The sequence below is a fragment of the Nycticebus coucang genome, chromosome 2, assembly GCF_027406575.1.
Source record: "Nycticebus coucang isolate mNycCou1 chromosome 2, mNycCou1.pri, whole genome shotgun sequence".
NCBI classification, from domain to species: Eukaryota; Metazoa; Chordata; class Mammalia; order Primates; family Lorisidae; genus Nycticebus; species Nycticebus coucang.
Window position 1 is genome coordinate 152405804 of NC_069781.1, and position 21937 is coordinate 152427740.

The window sequence follows — 21937 nt, forward strand, 5'->3', positions numbered from 1 at the left end:
TAATTTCTGAGTTCTTACTTTGATGCTGATCCATTGTGGTGGTCAGTGTGTAGAACAGGTTGAAGTATTTCCTGTAGAGTTGGTGTTGTTGTGGCAAATTTCCTCAATGTTTGTATATCCCTAAATGATTTGATTTCTCTGTCAATTTTGAAGCTTAGCTTAGCAGGGTACAGAATTCTGGGTTGGAAATTGTTCTGTTTAAGTAGATTAAAGGTAGATGACCATTGTCTTCTTGCTTGGAAAGTTTCATTAGAGAAGTCTGTGGTCACACTGATGGATTTGCCCCTGTTGGTCAACTGGCACTTACTCCTGGCAGCTTGCAGAATCTTTTCTTTTGTCTTGACTTTGGACAGGTTCATCACAATGTGTCTTGGAGAAGCTCGGTTAGAGTTGAGGCGACCTGGGGTCCGATATCCCTCTGAAAGCAGTGTGTCAGACTCTTTGGTGATGTTTGGGAAATTTTCTTTTATAATATTCTCTAGTATGGCTTCCATTCCTCTGGGGCATTCTTCTTCCCCTTCTGGGATTCCTATCACTTGTATGTTGGAATGCTTCATAAAGTCCCATAATTCTGACAGTGAACGTTCTGCTTTCTCTCTCTTCTTTTCTGCCTCTTTTACTATCTGAGTTATCTCAAGAACTTTGTCTTCTACCTCTGAAATTCTTTCTTCTGCATGGTCTAATTTGTTGCTGATACTTTCCATTGCATCTTTAAGTTCCCTAATTGACTGTTTCATTTCCTTCAGCTCTGCTATATACTTTTTATATTCTTCATATCGTTCATCTCTTATTTGATTCTGTTTTTGGATTTCCTTTTGGTTATTTTCCACTTTATTAGCAGTTTCCTTCATTGTTTCCATCATTTCTTTCATTGTTTTCATCATGTGTATTCTAAATTCCCTTTCTGTCATTCCTAACATTTCTTTATAGGTGGAATCCTCTGCAGTAGCTACCTCATGGTCCCTTGGTGGGGTTGTTCTGGACTGGTTCTTCATGTTGCCTGGAGTTTTCTGCTGATTCTTCCTCATGAGTGATTTCTTTTATCTGTTTCCTTGCCCTAATTTTCCTTTCACTTCCTCTTGCTCTTTAATTTCTCGTGCCTGTGGACTAAGGGTTAGATGAGTCCTTTTGGTACAGGACCAGAAGGGTGAGAAGGTTGAAGAGCAAGAAAGGGATGAAAGAAAGGAGGACTGAATGGAAAGAAAAAAAAAATAGAGAAAGGAGAGGGGGTGGGTAAAAAGAATATTGACAAAAAGAAGAGAGGCACAGAAAGAGGGAGACAGAGCAATATAGGTGTACAATAGGGTACTTTGACACAACCTTAAAAAAATACTACCTTCTGGGGGTGCCCAGTTGGGTGGTTCCCTTGAGATCAGCAGCTCTTTGCTAACCTTATCAGACACAGTACCCCACCTCCACCAAGTAGAGAGGAAAGATAAAAATGCTATAAATCAAACCAAAATAAGCAAACCGAAAACTTTACGGGATAAAATTGGGTAAAAAACCAAATAATAGCGGTAGAAACACTAGCAAAAATGAAGTTCTAGTTTTTAAAAAAGGCAGCAATGGGAAATTATAATTAAACTAGAAAAATTGAGAAAGAAAAAAGATCTGTATGGAAAAGGTTGAAATTAAAAAACAAAACAACATCAATAACATCAAAATGAACAAAAAAAAGCCAAACCAAAAAAAAAAAAAAAAAACCAGAAAAAATAAAACACAACCAAAAACAAAGCAGTATGTATATGTTGTTGAATATTGTCTGGGTAACACGTGGTCTTCTGGGGTATGAGATGTTAATCGCAGTTCTGATACGACTAGAGGCTGCTGATTTCTCAAACCCCAGCAGTGAGATGCCCTAAATCTCTCTTCAGCCCACTTAAAAGGCACTTTGAGCTTATAAACTTGCTGAGCAGAAGCTTTCCCAGGAAAGTGCTTGTTGCTGGAATCACTGCTGGAGTGGCTATCCACTTACCCAGTGTGCCAAAACCGGTCTCACTCTGCCCCTGAGGGTTAGGGCTGTAAGGCAGCTCAGACCCCGCCCTTAGGCTACTCGGTCGCTGGGTTATCAGCTCCCACCCAATTCTAGCTCTGCGACCCTGAGGGCGGAGCTTGCCGGGGCAGATCGCTCACAATGGCTCCCTGTGGCCCACGGCCAAACACCATTAGTTCCGTCTGGCTCAGCGGCTCAGACTGGGGCCCTAGACAATGGCCAAAGTTCTCCTCATTCCTGCTCAGGCTCTCCCCAAGGCAGTTCAACTGAGTGCCAAGTCCAAAGACACCAAAACAGCTCACAGGTAAGGCCTTTCCGGTTTGCAGTCTCGCTGCTACTGAATTTACGGTTGTGGGCGGGTTTAGACCGATTGAACACTCGCGACCACTTGCAGGTTTTCCACTGTTTTAGTCCTCCTCTTGGGGTCCAGAAGTCTCTCGCCGACTCTCTGTATCCTCACAGGGGTGATGATAGGCAGATCCCACCAGCCAGAGATGCCTGGAGTCCTATCTCCCCGGACTCACGGTGCCCAGATGCAAGGAAGCTGTTATTTGGCCGCCATCTTGCTCTCCTCCTATCAGATTGTTGAATCTTAAAAACTTCACGCTAAGCAATCATTTCTTGTTGCAATAATACATATTCTTCACTTGGTAAATATACAGGATCAGAGAAAGAAGAGTCTCTACCCATATTCCTGTGGAATTCTCATGCTCTGAGGGGGTCTTCGGCTCCCACTAGGGGGTCAGTTGACTTCTCAGCCTCCAGACTTCCTCCCTTCCTACCTTTTGTTGTTGTGCTTGCTTATTTGTTTTGTTTTTAAGACTTTTATTTTGCAAATAATATGTATTTGTTTTGCAATCAGAAAATACAGGTACTTTTTAAAAAAAGAAATAGAAAGCATGCATAATCCTAAAGTAATCAACTACTGACATTAGCTAGTATTTCTGTTGACATTAGGTAGTATTTCCAGCCTTTTGGTATAAATCTGTACACACTCAAGTACATCTTTTTAACCACGATGATGGGATTACCCCCTGTGTACTTTTCTACTGCTGCTCTTTTCACAGACCTATCCTTGTTTTTGAACCTGTCAATGTTCATGATGACTCTCCTTTCCGGAATTGACTCTCATTTTACTTTTTTTCGAGATGAAGAGAAAGAAGTTCCTGGATACAAGTGGATTTTCTTCTGCCCTTCATCCTCTACCTGTGAATATCCAAAGCATTATTTCCACCCCTTGGCTGGAAGCAGATTTCCGACTTCTAAGCAGCCATAGATATTTGCACAGTCCTGGATCCTCCATCTGTCTCTGCTCCATCATACCAAGGGAAAACGCAGAGTAGTTCGCCCACCACTCACGACCACACACCATGAATGTGGCCGGGTAAAGGGACCCCTGTGAGAGTTGTGGTGGTTCTTTTTGTTGTTGGAATGGGCTGGCTTTTGCTGCAGTAACAAACACCCAAATCGCAATGTCTTTAAAAAGGTGTACTTTTCACGTCCATTATCATCTAAACAACCTCAATTTGGACACATGCAGACGGCACAATCTTTATCTTCAACATTGCCTGCTCATTTCCATGTAAGAAGGAAAAAGAGATTTCTCTGGATAAATTTTCCACCTTTCAAGTTATTTAGGAGTTATCACCTTCCAAGTTTTACCAAGTTTGCCATTGCAAATCTGGATCTTTAGCCTTCTAGGAAGCAATGGAACGGTTTTCATGAAGTTATAGGCTTGTGTCCTAAGCCTGTGCTGTGATATTTTCTTTTGCTCTTGATTTCTAGACCCTAAATTCTGTATCTGTCAGGATAGGCTGCTAGATTATGCTATTGTAATGAACACCACCCCAAAGCTCAGAGTACATGTTCCTTGAAGGTCGGCTGCAGTCTGCGCCTTCTCTGTGCTTCCGTGACTCAGTCCCAAGGGTGTCCTCGTCAAACATTATTTCTGGATGCTCTCAGAGAATGTCTGTGGATAAGATCAGCATTTGAATTCCTGAGCTCAGATTAGATTGCCCTCCCCAAGGTGGGTGGGGGTCATCCAATCTGTGGAGGGTCTAAACAGAACAAAAAGTAGGAGGAATCTGCCTCTTTGTTTTCCGGCCTCTCTGCTTGACCTGGGAGGGCTCATCTTCTGCCTTCCCACGCTGGGGTTTATATCATCTCCCCTGGTCCTCAGGCTTTCAGATTTAGACGGAACTATACTACTGGCCTCCTGGATTTGCAGCCAGCAATGGCAGATCAGACCGCTATCTCTTGGGCCTTCATGTCAAATGAGCCTCTTCCTCAGAACTGCCCCCTCCCTTTCTCTCAGCTTTCTTGCCCCCTCCCTCAGGCAGGTCTCCATCAGCCACCAGGCCGGGGACTAACACTCAGAAATCCTTAGCCTTAGAGGATGAATAGTCAGGGAAGTTGAGAGTAATTGCTTCTTGGCCTTTTGGCTAAGATCAAGTGCAGAGGAGTCTAGGATGACCACAGCAGCTAGAAAGCAAAGGGATGGGAAAAATCAGAAACAAAAGAGACCCTTAGAGGGGGATCCCTGAATATCCCTTAGTGTATAAACTCTGCCCAAATCTCTGGCTGCCCTGACCTACACAAGCATAGGGCAGATTTCAGGAAATCCGAATAAGAGCCAGGCGTGGTGGTTCATACCTGTAATCCTAACCCTTTGGGAGGCTGAGGCAGTTGGACAGGAGTTTGACACCAATCTGAGCAAGAGCAAGCTCCCCATCTAAAAAAAAAAAAAGAAAGAAATATAATTAAGAATTAAAGAACTAGGGTGGCACCCGTAGCTCAGTGGGTAGGGCTCTGGCCATGTACACCCAGGGTTTGAACCTAGCCTGGGCCTGCTAAACAATGACAACTGCGACAAAAAATAGCCAGGCGTTGTGGCGGGCACCTGTAGTCCCAGCACTTGGGAGGCTAAGGCAAGAGAATTGCTGAAGCCCAAGAGTTTGAGGTTGCTATGAACTGTGATGCCATGGCCCTCTACTCAGGGTGATAAAGTGAGACTCTGTCTCCAAAAAAAAAAAAAAGAATTAAAGAACTGAACTGAGATTTTAGTTGCTGCCTACCAGAGAAGAGACAGAATTTGGAGTTGGAATTCACCAAGGTTAACTGCTCATTAAATAAACGAAGATAATAATCTTTAGAAGGGTCTAACAATTCTAGGGTTTTTACAACGTATCATTTGTAACATCCATGATATGATCCAAATTTACCGGACTTTGAAAGACACAACCGAATTCATACCATAGGAATTAAAAATGAGCTGAACTCTGTCAGCACACCTGGACAGACTTTTGTCGCAAACCACTGTCTGCTCAAAGTGGGCCCAGCACACTTTGTCCAAGGCCACTGCATAGTCTTCAGTCCCAAGGAATTCTAAAACTCATTTACAAGCCCCCCAAATCATGTAGGTTTCCCCATCTCCTTCTCCTCTTAGAAGAAGGGTGCATGACTGTTTGTACCCCATGGCATGGTGAAGCAGTTGTTCTGTGACACTCCTACATGTACAATGTCAAATTTGTATGCCTTTTCTACTATTAATCTGCCTTCTATCAGTTTTTCCAGCAAAATTTGAGGGGGAGTTTTCCCCCAACACCTAATACACACACACGCACACACATACACACACACAGGCTATAGTTTGGGTGTCTGTCCTCCTGAATCTCACATTAAATTTGATCCTCAGTGTTGGAGATGGAAACGAATGCGTGGTGTTTGGGTCACGGGAGTGGATCCTTCTGGAACAGATTACTGCTTCCCTGGGGGAGGTGAGTGAGTTCTCACTCTTGGGAGTTCCCAAGAGAGCTGTTAAAAACGCCTGCTCCTCCTTCCACCCTCTTGCTTCTTTTGCAACAGGACCTCTGCCCTCACTGACTCCCTTTCACCTGCTGTGAGTGAAAGCAGCCTGAGTCCCTCACCAGATGCCTAATCTCAAACTTTCCTGCCATCTTGAACTATGAGCTGAATAAACCTCTTTATAAATTAATTACTCAGTCTTTATAGCAGTGATTTCTAACTGTGTGCCGTGAAAGGGTCTTAGGTGTGTCATGAAAATTTTTAAAGATTAATTAAACTATTTTTTTTTTTTTTTTTGAGACAGAGTCTCACTATGTCGCCTTTGGTAGAGTACCGTGGTGTCCCAGCTCATAGCAACCTCAAACACTTGGGTTTAAGCGATTCTCTTGCCTCAGCCTCTCAAGTAGCTGGGACTACAGGCGCCTGCTACAAGGCCCAGCTACTTTTTGTTGGAGTTGTCATTGTTGTTTAGTAGGCCCAGGCCAGGCTCAAACCCTCCAGCCTTGGTATATGTGGCTGGCACCATAACCATTGTGCTACAGGCACCGAGCCAATTAAACTATCTTTGAAAGAAGTTCAAAGCATAATAAGTATATTCTATATATTTTTACATTTTTTTTGATCAGCATAATTTAAGTGTGCTATGGAAATTTAACTATAGGTTCAAGTGTGCTGTGAGATAGAAAAGGTTGCTTTATAGCATGCTAAATGAACTAAGACCCCACACACAGACATAGAGAGAGAGAGAGAAAAACTCACCCTTCCTCTACTTTATATCTGCATGCCAGCCTAGTTTGGGGCACTCTCTAAGGCCTTCAGATTTTTGTTTTTCATATTTTGCCCAGAGATTTAAGCTGTATTCTTTTTTTTTTGTAGAGACAGAGTCTCACATTATGGCCCTCGGTAGAGTGCCGTGGCCTCACACAGCTCACAGCAACCTCCAACTCCTGGGCTTAAGTGATTCTCTTGCCTCAGCCTCCCGAGTAGCTGGGACTACAGGCACCCGCCACAACGCCCGGCTATTTTTTGGTTGCAGTTTGGCCGGGCCGGGTTTGAACCCGCCACCCTCGGTATATGGGGCCGGCGCCTTACCGACTGAGCCACAGGTGCCACCCTAAGCTGTATTCTTCCATAACCAGAAGCATAATCCTCTTGTTGCCAGTTCAGAGTATATAATCTGATAGTCACAGATAAGGTGCACGTGGTTTTAAAATCACCTAGTCCAATATTTTCATATGCATGTTGAAGGGCAAGCGCCAAGAACATTGACTTAATTATAGACATGCACTCAGTGGCAGAACCAGTGAACTTCGCTTGGTGGACTCGGCTGCTTCAAACTCTTTACGCAGTTTGAAGTTATATTTTTCTATGGTCACCCGAGAATCTTTCATGAACAATCTTCATAATAACTAAACAGCTGCAGGGCTTCAAAGAGGAGATGTGTGAGCACAAGGGTGAAGGCTCTTCTGTAGTTTTTCTTTTAACAGATTTTATTTTTTAGAGAAGTTTTAAGCTCACAGAAAGATGAAGCAGAAAGTACGGAGAGTGCCCACACGCGTCCTGCCCCGTTCATGCACAACTTCGCTCACTATCCACACGCAGTAGCAGAGCCGCACGATTTTTATAGTTGGTGAACCTCCATTGACACGTCATTATCACCCCAATTCACATTAGGGTTCTCGCTTGATGTGATGTGCCCACCACTATAGCAGCACACGGAATAGTTTCACTGCCCCCCAAATGCCTCCTGTTTCCCAACTGCTGGCAACCACTGATCATTTTACTGTCTTTTGTTTTGCCTTTTACAGAATGTCATGTAATTGGAACCAGACAACACGAAGCCTTTCAGACTGGCTCCTTTCACTCAGTAATGCACATCCGTGGTTTCTTCACGTCTTTTCTCTAGCTGGTGCCATGGTCTGCACGTAGAACAGTTTATCCCTTCACCTACTGGAGGGCATCCTGGTTTCGCCCAAGTTTTGACAATTATGGCTAAAGCTATAAACATCCACATGCGGGTTTTGGTGTGGACAAACTGTTCCTCTTCTTTGGGTAAATACCAAGGAGTCGGATTGCTGGATCCCGTCACCACACTCTCGTCCCTAAGAGGCTGTACAATTTTGTGTCCCCACCAGCGACAGATGAGAGTTCCTGTTGTTCCGGGATCGGCCATGCTGACAGGTGTGTGGTAGCATCTTGTTGTGACTTGAGGGTTCCCTGGGCACACACTGTCGCCGAGCATCTTTTCATTTGTACGTCTGCCATTGTGCCTCTTCTTCCGTGAGGTGTCTGTTCAGGTCTTTGTCCTATTTTTAAAACCAGGTTGTTCGTTTTCTTATTGTTGAGTTTTAAGAGTGTTTTGTATATTTTGAGTAACTGTCTTTTATCGGATATCTCTTTTGCAAATGTTTTCTCCCAGTCTGTGGCTTGTCTTCTCATTCTTTTGACAGCTTCTTACACGGAGCGGAGCTTTTAATTTTAATGAAGTCCAGCTTATCAATTATTTCTTCCATGAATCATGGCTTTGCTGTTATGTATTTGGTTTCGGGAACAAAAACAATGACAAGAACAAGACTGACCCAGCGTGCGACATTAATTACCATAAAAGCAATCATTTGGTGTCCACTAGAGCTTGATGGTCATTTTTTATTTGGCACTTAAAGGGTCCTTTCATGCAAATCATTTCCATGAACTTGTAATATGAGAGCATAAAGTATTTACAATTGCTTTGCTTATCACTGTAGCTATTTCCAGTGAAATGATGGGAACAGAAACAGGGCAGGCTACATGTGTCCATGCTGACTTGGGACTGGCAGGCAGCAGCCGCTCCCCACACTGCGGCTCCTGACACGCTGACTCAAAGTCAGGTATTCTCAGCAAAGGCGTTTTCCGGTCCCCTGGGAGGCTAGTTCTGGGGTTCTGCGGAAGAATGCCTCCCTTCACTGATCTCAACACCTCTGCCACCTCTGCCAAGGACCACCCTCTGCAGACACGCTGAACATCAGCCCCGTGCTAGGAGTTGCTGTTTCACGCCAAGAAATAACAGTGATAGGAACAAGACAGTCACACTCCAGGGAGGAGGTGGCCGCTGACATGTATCTCAGGAGCCCTTTGGGAAAGGGGATTGCCAGTCCTGTCTATGAGATACCACAGCCTGTGCTTAGATGGGTAGGTAAGGAAAGAGGTGCTTCGGCAGTGACAGTCACAGCCCACATTCAAGGAGGGAAGAAACACAGATCCCATCTCTTGGTGGAGGCAGTGACAAAGAATTTGTGGCCATCTATAGTCCACTGCCTATAGAAATTCTTTTTTTTACCTTTAATTTTTTTTTTTTTTTTGGCTTATTGGTCCATTGGCCTGAGGAGTTTGAAATGATCATGTACCAGTGGTGATTACTGTGCTCTGGGAAACCAGGACCTTGTAGAACCTACACTTAGGGGCAGAAAGTACTCACTCTGTGGGTATATCACTGGGCGTGGTTGTGGAGGGGACACGCCTTCTGCATTTTGGTTTCTGGACCCATATATTTTAGCTACTGGGGACAAGGCACCTTATCAGCTATAGATTCAGTACAAAGTTTGAGCCTCAGTTTGCCCAGTTGTCTCTGAGCGACCGTTTCTGCTGCACCGTGCTAGCAACTAACTTCAGCCTCCCAGGCAAGGAGGAAAAATAACCCCCTGTTTGTTTATTCCCATCAGTGAGGTTTACAATCACCTTGGGTCCATACAAAAGGCACACGCACAAGTTTTCTGGTGTCCAGTTTACGAAGTACAGTCATATGATATCATCAGACATATTTCTTTTAACAGTATCTTGCTTTAGATCGTAATACATAATGGAAATCTCTCCATGTCAATGGGTATAGCTCTAATTTAATTATTTTAAAAATATTCTTGGGTCTTTATCTAACAAATGCAAACAATATTTGTGCCCTCAGTGAATCCCCAACAATAAAAAAAGATTGTATTGATTGTCTTAAAGAGATAATACTAGAGCATGGTTTAAAATTCAAAATGTACAACTGGGAAATGACATAGCCACTTTGGAAAACTGTTTTGCAGCTCCCTCCAAAATTAAACACAGAGTCACCATATATTGCAGAATTTTACTCTGAGGTAATGAAAACACATTATTTGTACACAAAAGTTCATACAGTTTACTCCCTAAGTAGAAAAGACCTCAATGTGTGTCAACTGCTGAATAAGCAGATTGTGAGATATTCATACCACATATAATGGGATGAATCACTGATGTGTGCTACATGAGTGAACCTTGAAAACATTATGCTAAGTTAAAGAATTTTGTCACAAAACCCACCTACTATACGATTCCCTTTATATGAAATGTCTAGAGCAGGCAAGTACAAAGAGACAGAAAGCAGACCTGGGGCTGGGGGTTGGGATCCGGGGATGGAGAAGAACTACTCACATGGTTGTGCTTTCTTTGGGGGAATGTTGATAATGTTCTAAAATTAGATTTTGGTGATGGTTGTAACAGTCTGTGAGTGCATTAAAAACCACTGCACTGTACACTTCGAATGGATGACTTATGATATCTGAAAATATCTCAATAAAGCTGTAAAAAAAGGTATAAATGGAAATGCAGGAGAAATTTTCTCTTTCACCTCTTCCCCTAGCTACTCAGTACACTTTCCCAGAAGCTACTGCTTACTTTATATAAATTTGAGCCCATGCACGTGTTTTTACATGACTTAGGGCATACATCATACGCTATTCTTTATCTTCATTACTTAAAAATGTATCTTGGAGACACACAGACACAGACAGGAGAATGCCCTGTGAAGATGGAGGTAGACTGGAATGATGGGTCTACAAGCCAAGGAATGCAAAGGACTTACCCATAATCTCCAGCAGCTGAAAGAGAGGGATGGGAGATATCCTTCCCTGGACCTTCAGAGGGAACATCACCCTGCCAACACCTTGATTTTAGACTCTTAGCCTCCAGAACTGGAGAGAATAAATTTCTGTTGTTTTAAGCCAATAAACAAGCAGACAAAATGTATCCTGGAGATTATTCCGTATCAGCAAATGTAAGGTTGATTCCTTTTAAACACTGATAGCTGCACAGTTGTATTCAATTTCATGACTCCTACATAATTTATTTGATGGGTTCCCACTGGATGTTTAGAGCTTCACCAGTGTTTGCTTTTTCAAACAACGCTGGAACAATAATCTTGTCCATACATCATTTCTTACATTCACAAGTACATTTTTGGGATAAACTCCTGGAGCAGAATTGTGGTATATTTTTTATTTTAATAGAATTGTCAAGCTGATCTCTACAGTGTTTGTAGGACATTATCCTCTTACCAGCAATGTAGGAGTGTGCCTGTTTCTCCACAGCTATGCAAACACCACGTGCTATACAACTTCGGACTTTGTCAATCAGGTAGATGAAAATTATACATCATTGTAAAATGGTTCAACTGTTAAATAAAATAATTTAGTGGTTCCTCAAACAGTCAAACATAGGCTCAGTGCCCGTAGTACACTGATTATGGTGCTGGACACATACACCAAGGCTGGTGGGTTCGAACCTGGCCCAGGCCAGCTAAATAACAATGACAACTGCAACAAAAAAATAGCCGGGCATTGTGGCAGGCTCCTGTAGTCCCAGCTACTTGGGAGGCTGAGGCAAGAGAATTGCTTAAGCCTAAGAGTTTGAGGTTGCTGTGAGCTGTGACACCTACTGAGGGTGACATAGTGAGACTCTGTCTCCAAAAAAAAAAAAAAAGGTCAAACATAAAGCTGTCACATGACCCAGCAATTCCACTTCTACCCTGTTTCCCCGAAAATAAGACATCCTCCGAAAATAAGACCTGCTTACAGGAAAGATAAGACGTCCCCTGAAAATAAGACCTAGCGCATCTTTGGGAGCACACCTTAAAATAAGACAATGTCTTATTTTTGGGGAAACAGGGTAGATAAATACCCCAAAGAATTGAAAACAGGTAGTCAAACAAATCCTTGTACACAAATATTCAGAGCAACACTATTCGCAAAAGAGCCAAAAGGTAGAAACACCCCAAATGTCCATCAGGACATGCATGAATAAATCATGGCATATCCACACAATGGAATATTATTCAGCCACAAAAAGGAATGAAGTACTGATACATATCAGTGTTTGTGCAGCACTGCCAACGTAAGCACACAGTGGCAAGTTTGTGAACTTGAATGTTAGACCTCATATTTGAAAATCAGAGATGAATTACTTATGGGTGTTTTACTTGTCTGCTGTTTGACTCTTCAGTAATGTGGTGTAATTTCCTTATGTGCCTAGTTATTTTTAAATGTGTACCAAACATTGTCCATAAAAATGTTAGACTAATTCAAGGGTCTGGATATTTTCTTCTGTGCGTTTGCCTTTGTTTCTAACAGCTGGCTAGGCTAGTGGCTGGATTGCTTTAATCCATGGAGACACAATGATTCCCAACAGGGCTTGAGTGCCTGTGAGTGTAGTCTATTTCCCATTCACTGTTGCTTTCTTGGATGAGCCTTTCAAAGTTCCGACTCAAAGCCTAGGGGATGGTCTGAGGTCTCTAGTCTTTGTTGGGCCCCGATTTCCAATTTTTCCTTCCACGTCCCATGAGTCTGTTGAAAGTTCTGTTCAGCTTCTCTCACTCATGCTTTCAGGTTGGAGATGCCTATGGGGAAAACCAGCCTCAGTGCCTGGGCTTTCCTGGCTTCCACATCTTATCCCTGTAATTTCTTACAGCCTAAGTAGTTGGTGGGCATTTTGATGTTTTTCAAGCACTTCAAATGTGTACACACAAACACACATGTATGAAATGTATATTCCAGTATTTCTAATTGTTCTCAATAGGAAGTCTGGTTCAAACCATCAAATTCACCATTCCTGGTGTAGAGCTCCAACTCTTTCTTTTTCTTTTTTGAGACAGAGTCTCACTATGTCACCCTGGGTAGAGTGCCGTGGCATGACAGCTCACAGCAACCTCAAACTCTTGGGCTTAAGTGATTCTTTGGCCTCAGCCTCCCAAGTAGCTGGGACTACAGGCGCTCTCCACAATGCTCAGCTTTTTTTGTTGTGGTGGTGGTGTTGGTCACTGTTATTTAGCAGGCCTGGGCCAGGTTCGGACCCTCCAGCCTCAGTGCATGTGGCCAGTGCCCTAACCACTGAGCTACAGGCACCCAGCCAGCTTCTTGTTCTTTTTAAAAAGAATTATGGACTCCTTTGCTGTAGCAATTGTGAGATATTGAAAACAATGGGTACACTTCAAAAATTGTTTAAAGAAACATTGAATGAAAAAATACCACAAGTTGTATAAATACTGTCTACAGCCTGACATTTACATAAATAAAAACCCTAAACAAACCCTATACATATTCTGTGGGTACATGTATATATATGTATACACAAACGTGGTAAACTCTGGTGGTGGAAATCAGATCTGATTTCATGCATGTGTGTTTGTGCGTACACATTTGAAGTGCTTGAAAACACTTCAGATGGTATGATACAAGCGGATTTTAACCATTTCTATTATTCTGACTTGTTAGTGAAAATGTATTCATGTATTATTTTTTAATTAAAAAATAAAAACTATCATTGCTATTTAAAAGAGGGTTTCCTTGTGTTGCTAAGGCTGGAGTGCAGTGACTATTCACAGGCACAGGCACGCGCTCTATAGCTGCGAACTCATGGGCTCTGCGCATCTCCCTGCCTCATCTACACTGAAGGTAGTTTCTTTGCTAAATGGCCTCTTCTTGTTGACACTGATACCACCTGCTGATACTATCTTGTTTTACAGGGGCCTGGAGTTTCAGGGGTTCCTTCTCCAATTGGGTGGTCACGTCTCCAAGGGATTCTCCCCCTTTTAAGATGCACCCTTTTCCTCCAGAACTGCCTTTCCAAAGCTGCCTTCCCCAGGAGCTAATGCTCTGATCCACTAGCCCTCAGGCCAGTTCCTAGTCATTTTTCCTCTGGGGCGGCCCTTCCCCCTCTGTGGGAAACTCAGTGGGTATCATCTGTGTTCTCCCACCACTAGAATCCTGCCACACTTTTCTCTCTCAAGCTCAACCCTTATCTTGCTGCCCAGCTGGTATAGATTTTTGAGCTAAAGTTCATTTCCCCACTTACACATAAAGTTTGTAAAATTTTGTTTGTTACGCAATGGGAGCAGGTTATTTTCTCACCCTATTAGAGCCCAGAATAATAACTCACCTATAAATATTTTCAATTTTTGTCAATTGAAAATAAATGGAGGGTGGCGCCTGTGGCTCAAAGGAGTAGGGCACCAGCCCCATATGCTGGAGGTGGCAGGTTCAAACCCAGCCCCGGCCAAAAGCTGCAAAAAAAAAAAAAAAAAAAAAAAGAAATGGAAAAAAACACATTTTAAACTTTTGTATTTGTTTATTTATTTTTTGAGACAGAGTCTCACTGTCACCCTGCGTAGAGTGCTGTGGCATCACAGCTCACAGCAACCTCCAACTCTTGGGCTCAAGCGATCCCCTTGCCTCAGCCTCCCAAGTACCTGGGACTGCAGGGACCCACAACACCCCACTAGTTTTAGAGACGTGGTCTCACTCTTGCTCAGGCTGGTCTTCAACTCCTGAGCTCAAGCCATCCACTGGCCTCAGCCTCCCAGAGTGCTGGGATTACAGGTGTGAGCCACTGTACCCAGCCACATTTTAAACTTTTAGACAGGATTGTTTTAGCTATCCTTTTTGTTATTTAATTCTAATTTTATTGTACTTTATTTAGAGAAATATAGCCTGTAAGATTTCAATTCTTTGGAAATTGAGACGTTCTTTGCAGCTGAACACAGTTGACGTATCCTTGAATGTTACGTGTGCATTCTACATTCATTCGAGTTTAGTAATCATGTTGGGCACAGCCATCTAGACTTCTAAGGTTTTTGACCTATCACTCCCTGACAGTTAAAACCTACTAATAAGATTACTGCCACCGTAGTATTTCTCCACAGTTCTGAGTTATTGCTTCATGTATTTGGTGGCTATACTGTTCGGTGTTTTCTATGTTTCAATTCATTCATCTTTGACTTCTTGTTGCTTTTAACAGTGAAAAAGTGTCCTTCTTTACCCCTTGTTTTAGACCTTGAATGCTCTGATACTGAACCTCAGTGCGCCTGCCTTGGGTCTGCTAGCTCAGTCTCCCCACTCTAGGATGTATGCATGGTTCTTTTCTTCTAAAATTTCTGATTTTCCCTCTTGATGATGACATGTGTGACTATGATAAAACACATTTGTGCCAAATAAAGCCTGATTTTAATGACATATTTCCTTAAATTAAAAAAAAAAAACCCCAAACTTCCTTATGTGTCAGCTCCTTACCAGTGATTCCTGACAGCTTTCTGAGTTCCAGCTCTGTTACTTCACCGTGAAAAGGTACAAGAAGCAAAGATGCTGTTCTTCAGTTTCATAATGGCTAAGAGTGCCCCTGTTGTGTTACATCAGGACAAGTCTTAACAGAAAGGGGCGCTTTGGGAAGGCCACCGGAGTGGTCACAGGTGATGGCGTCTAAAGTACCTGTAGCTACCAAGAAAAGAAATAGTGAAGGGGAAGGAAAAAAAATGTGCTTTGACCAAAAATAAGTAGAAGGATAGACGGAGGTGAGGGAGATGTTCAGTTGGATATACGTGTGAATAAATTAGAATTTAGACAGAATATAAAAATCAAGATGCTAAATTTTATTTAAAAAGGAAACAAATGATCAGTGAAGAGAGAGGTAATATTGTTACAGAGAAGAGAAAAGTGAATCTTAGTAGAGGGAGAAGGGAAACAAAGCAAAAGTCCAGCAGCGTCCACCGCAGAGGAGGGGTCACCATCGACAACTAAGAGGACAGAAAGCCTGAGAGAGGAACATGGCTTGAGATAATAGCAAATGACATGTGGAAAACGAAAGAGCGAGAACTAAAGGAGCAATAGTACCAGCGATCTGGGCCCAATTTCAGGGCAGGCAGACTGGAAGGCGCAGTCCACGGGTGGCATTTTGCAATGGAAGTGAAAACTCCATCTTGCAAGATGAAAGAGATTAGGATGAGATGTTTTCTGATTCTATATTTTTAGTTTTTAAAATACTTGTTTTTATGGCTTTGTTATTTTTTAGCTTTCTGGTTGACCTGGAGGTTGTTTTTGTTCTGAACAAAGGGGATACAAAACTGTTTGCTCCCATTCATGGATTTAATTAGGCATGTTGCCCAATCTGTAATAAATCACGGGCTTAGTTTTTCTTTGTTAAGGTAGTCAGAGGCCTTCAGGCATGAGTGACTTATTAAAACGTACTCTCCTTGTTGGGGATGAATTATCATCCTGATAGTGCCAGTCACTTGATAATTCTACATCCCCAAAGCTCTCCCTTCGTTGTTTTGTACTGCACAAAGATGACATTTTATTTTCAGATTTGTTCACAGACATGATTCACATCTTTCTATCTAGTGCATAAGGAAATCATTCTAGATTCAGCAATAGTGCCAGTTTGGCTAAAAAAAAAAATTATTTTCCATATCCACAAAAATGTTAATAAGATTCTTGTCAGAACATGTGTAAGAACTGGTTTTCATTGTCACTGCTCTTGATGTCAGATTACTAAAATAATTTATGTTTTGTTGTGGGAACATGGGTGTGCGCAAAACCCCCCAAATCACATGACTCCTCCTCAGCCTGCACTTCTGCATAACACACAGAAATTATTTGTGTTTGGTGGTAACAAATGAATGGCAGGAACAGCAGATTTTCAATGTGGCCTTTCTTTATTTGATTAAACATATTCTCTATTTATTCTTAAAAAAACTAATTTCAGTTAAATGGCAATAAACCATGATAATTTAGAAAACATGTTGAAACTGAGAGTGAAGAGAAATGTTCTCTATGTAAACCACACTGTAAACCATAAAATTTATTTTTGTCAACTGCTTCTCCTGACAGTGGCTGGGAATTTGACATTTCTACTACAGTAGGCAAAAAAACATGCAAAATACACTCTCCCACACACCACATCACATCTCTATTTATTTTCCAAACTAAAAGCACTACAGCCCCCCAAAGTGCTGAGCATACTGTGGACAGTTAGACCAAGAGCTGTGGGTTCACTCTGGCCTCGCCATCAACTGGTCTATCTGCGTGTCAAGGCCACTCTGGCAGCCAATGGCCCTAAGCCAGGCTTAACGGATCAAGCTTGGCTCAAGGAGAGGAAACTGTTGCTCTTCAATCTGAAAGGTGGTAAACTTTTCAATGAACTCTAGTCAATACCAGAAAAAAAGAAAAAACATCGTTTGACAGATTATGACACCCAACTGACGTTTTCATGTGATAGCATTGAATACTACACTTGGAAATCCATCAGCAGCAATTACATATGAAGATAAATGCTGTGAAAATTTCTAATAGTTTGAAGTAATTTTCAAATTAGAAAAGGACTCTTTAATATTATATTATAGCAAACATGAATGTGACAGAAGCACAGCTGTTTCTCTAATCTTATCTGAGTTATACCTTCCATGCAGGTGACTGGATCCCAGTTTTCTAATAAAAAACTCCTCTCCACTTAAAAATTCTAAGACGTCAATATAATTTGGTTCTTCTCCTTGCAGAAGGGGTATTTAGTTTGGGATGTAATGTTTTAAAACAATAATACAAACCTCCTGGGAGAATACCACAATAAATGTCTCAAAAACCACTCAGTTAATCCCAGGGTAAAATCTGGCTGTTTTGAATTACTACAGGGAATATTATGGGCCTTAAGGACACTGTTCTGCATAAAGCCAAAGAAAGCTAGAAAGAGAGGCCAAAAAGATGAGCTCAGAGCCAGCTGAAGTGACAACAAACATGTGGTTGTTTACTAGGATTGGAGAGGTTTAGTCTGCAGATGTTTGTGGTCTCTAGAAGGTTCCAGAGGAATGAGTTGTTGTGCAGATTTGCAGAGTTTGATGAGAGCAAGATTATTCTTGGAGATGGCAGGCCCCTGGACAGAGAGGCCCAATGGTATAGACAGACTTTACAGATTTCTGTGGTCAGATCATACTCTACTGGTCCCACAATGTACATCAACAAATTAATATTGTACGGATGTCATTTCAAAGTCTCCCAAAGACGAGAGTCATTATTGAAGCCATTAGAGCACAGATGGTTCAAACTATATGCGGATATTCATACTTGCATTTTTGCATTATAGCTGCTTTTTTTTTTCTGTTCAACTGTAATGAATTGTCTCATAATCTATTCCATCTTCTTGCCATTAGCAGGCTTTGAATGTTCACAAATAGGAGCAAAGAACTCATTTTCCAGAGCTTTAATCACACAAAGAGGGAATGCCTAATTCTCTAAATGAAATGGTCTGTGATCACTGAAGCAGAGATTTAATATATCACGGCAAATTAGGTAGATTTTAATAAATTACTTATCTCCCTGAATACTTTACATATGCTTAAGAAGGAACATAGCCTGTTTGCAAACAGTGAAAACCCACAGCCTATAAAAATCCTTTGAAGAAAATGACAAATAAAAAAGTAAATTAAAAAATGAAATGCATTATATCCTAGACCTCTAGAGACAATTCCTTTGCAGCACTGATTCACAGCTCCATTAAAAATATCAATTAAATCCTTCAGTGAGATTGGGTAAAAGCTAGAAAATTAACTTTCTGAGCTGCTTTTCGAGGATCTGGTTATCCAGATACACCCCAGCACTGTATTGACTTGATGTAAATTTAAGAAATGATAAAAAGATACTCCTTTCAGGTCTAAGCATATTAGAATTTGAGTCATACTTTAAGAAATTTCTTTATATGTCAAAAACTAAGTTTTTAAAGTATAAATGTCACATCTGTCCATGTATATTTGTAACTATATATGTTCGTATCTATCTGTCCCCTGGACAGTATACATCCAACCCTGGATTGTATATCACCAGCACAGAACAGAAAGAACTGCAATTTTTAAGAGAGAAAAACAAAAAACTTGCAGTAATTTACTAAGTTGGGGCTAAGTCTCATCCTTTATATTTAATTGATAGAAACTGCATGCATCAAAGAAAATGCATACTGGGCTTTAATGCGCATAAAATGGATATTAGCATTTTAAAGAGGAAGATTAACACATTAATCCAAGTAATTTTCATATATTGCTTCTAATAAAATCTTTACAGTGTAAAACTCTTAATGAGGCTAATCATAGGCATTCCATTTAGTGGGACGATTAGGAATAACATAAAAGTATTTCTTTTTCATAGGTTTTCTAAGATTTATGCTTTTGCTTATTAAAAATAAAAATGGGAATTGCATTTCAGTTCTTCCTAAGAAAATGTTGAAAATGCAAATAGACTTTCTCATGCTATCATGGAGGTATAAATTATTGAAAAGGTATTGCCCATTATGGAGAACTTAAGTCCTGAGGGGGGGCAGTCATGGGAAAGAGGGAATAGAAAAATAAACAAATGAAAAAGTATACAAAACTCAAAACACTTCAAACCCAGGTCTTCCCCTTCCCATGAATTATAGATTATATACACCAGAGTAATTACAAAAATATCATGGAGGATCTTTCATGTGAGCATTTACTCAGGAGTAGGACAGCCCTCTGCAGCAGTTCCTTTCAAGCCTCCAGGTCATCTCTGTACTCCTCGTAGACAGACCGTAGGGCCTGGAGAGCTTCCACTGTTATCCTGAGCTTGCCAATACCTCTACCGTCTGTTCGCACATCAAAAACTAGGGAGAAAAAAGCAGGAAAGTGTTAATATTATTCAATAGACTTTTCTTCAGTTAGGCTCCCAGACAGAAATAGTAGTTGAAAAGATGAAAATTGTTCTACAAAAGTCCAAAGTTCACTGGCATCTTAGAATCCAAAAAATAAACCTTGCCATGTACTGCATGTACACATTCACACTGCACGTACACATTCACACTGCTCGTGCACATTCATACTGGATGTACACATTCATACTGCTTGCTCGTGCATATCCATACTGCGTGTACACATTCATCATTCATACTGCACGTACATTCATACGTGGTCATACACATTCATACTGCACGTACATTCACACTACATGTACACATTTATACTGCTCGTACACATTCACATTGCACGTACACATTCACACTGCTAGTGCACATTCATACTGGATGTACACATTCATACTGCATGTACATTCGCACTGCATGTACACATTTATACTGCTCATACACATTCATACTGCATGTACACATTCGTACTGCTTGTACACATTCGTACTACACGTACACATTCACGCTGCATGTACACATTGATACTGCTTGTACACATTCATACTGCACGTACACATTCATACTGCTCGTACACATTCATCCTGCATGTACACATTCATACTGCTCGTACACATTCATCCTGCATGTACACATTCATACTGCATGTACACATTCATACTGCTTGTACACATTCATACTGCATGTACATTCATACTGCACATAAATATTTACACTGCTTGTACACATTCATACTGCATGTACACATTCATACTGCTTGTACACATTCATACTGCATGTACATTCATACTGCACGTACACATTCATACTGCATGTACACATTTACACTGCTCGTACACATTCATACTGCATGTACACATTCATACTGCTCGTACACATTCATACTGCATGTACATTCATACTGCTCGTACACATTCATACTGCATGTACACATTCATACTGCTCGTACACATTCATACTGCACGTACACATTCATCATTCATACTGCTCATACACGTTCATACTGCACATACATATTCCTACTGCATGTACATATTCACACTGCTCGTACACATTCATACTGCACGTACACATTCACACTGCTCGTACACATTCATACTGCACGTACATTCATACTGCACGTACACATTCATCATTCATACTGCTCGTACACATTCATATTGCACGTACATATTCATACTGCACGTACACATTCATACTGTACGTACACATTCATCATTCATACTGCTCGTACACATTCATACTGCACGTACACATCCATACTGCTCGTACACACCCATGCTGCACGTACACATCCATACTGCTCGTACACGTCCATACTGCACGTACACATCCATACTGCTCGTACACATCCACACTGCACGTACACATTCACACTGCTCGTACACATTCACACTGCACGTACACATTCACACTGCTCGTACACATTCATACTGCACGTACACGTTCATACTGCACGTGCACATTTATGCTGCTCGTACACATTCACACTGCACGTACATATTCACACTGCACGTACACATTCATACTGCACGTACACATTCACACTGCACGTACACATACTGCTCATACACATTCACACTGCATGTACACTTTCACACTGCATGTACACATTTACACTGCTTGTACACATTCATACTGCTTGTACATTCACGCTGCACGTACACATTTATACTGCTCGTACACATTCATACTGCATGTACACATTCACGCTGCATGTACACATTCATACTGCACGTACACATTCATACTGCTCGTACACACCCATACTGCATGTACACATTCATACTGCACGTGCACATTTATACTGCTCGTACACATCCATACTGCATGCACACATTCATACTGCACATACATTCATACTGCACGTACACATTCATGCTGCCTGTACACATTCATACTGCACGTACACATTCATACTGCTCATACACATTTATACTGCTTGTGAAGCTGAAAGTTACTGATCTCATCCTGAAGTTTACCTGCAGAAAGGCTATAGGAAAATGACTCTTACACATAATTGGAATTTCTAAAGTAGTAGGAAATAAAAAGTCTAAAAGGGATTTAGGACAATAAAGTAGTATAGTAATAACAAATTTCAGAATGGCAAACCATTGGAAAGGTGTTTTATTATCATGATTTGGATTAGTTATTTATCTTTCCAAATAAATAAAAGAATTATATGGAGTAAGGAAAATATTCTAGTTAAAGCAGGTTTTGCATGGAATTAGGAAAAGCTACGATGGCAGATCTAGGAACCTTAAGGTCTGCGGATTTCGGTGTACCTGGGCTTTTCTTGGAGGAAAGGCTACTCTTCCAGTAGTGTCACAAAGGTAGTCGATTTAATGGGAGCCTCAGTGGGCCTTCCCAGCTCAGTGCTGGGCCAGATGGGTGCCCACT

The 21937-nt window shown here is 41.4% G+C and overlaps 1 protein-coding gene across 2 annotated transcripts in view; it reads right to left on the reverse strand.

Moving 5' to 3' along the window:
- Positions 1 to 17196: 17196 nt before the first annotated feature.
- RPGRIP1L (RPGRIP1 like) overlaps positions 17197 to 21937 on the reverse strand; it is a 115213-nt gene continuing 110472 nt past the window's right edge. For both annotated transcript variants that reach the window (XM_053601889.1, XM_053601899.1), the window contains one exon: positions 17197 to 19501. In XM_053601889.1, the coding sequence (XP_053457864.1) occupies positions 19389 to 19501 (113 nt within the window). In that variant the 3' untranslated portion in view covers positions 17197 to 19388. The remainder of the gene's footprint in view (positions 19502 to 21937) is intronic.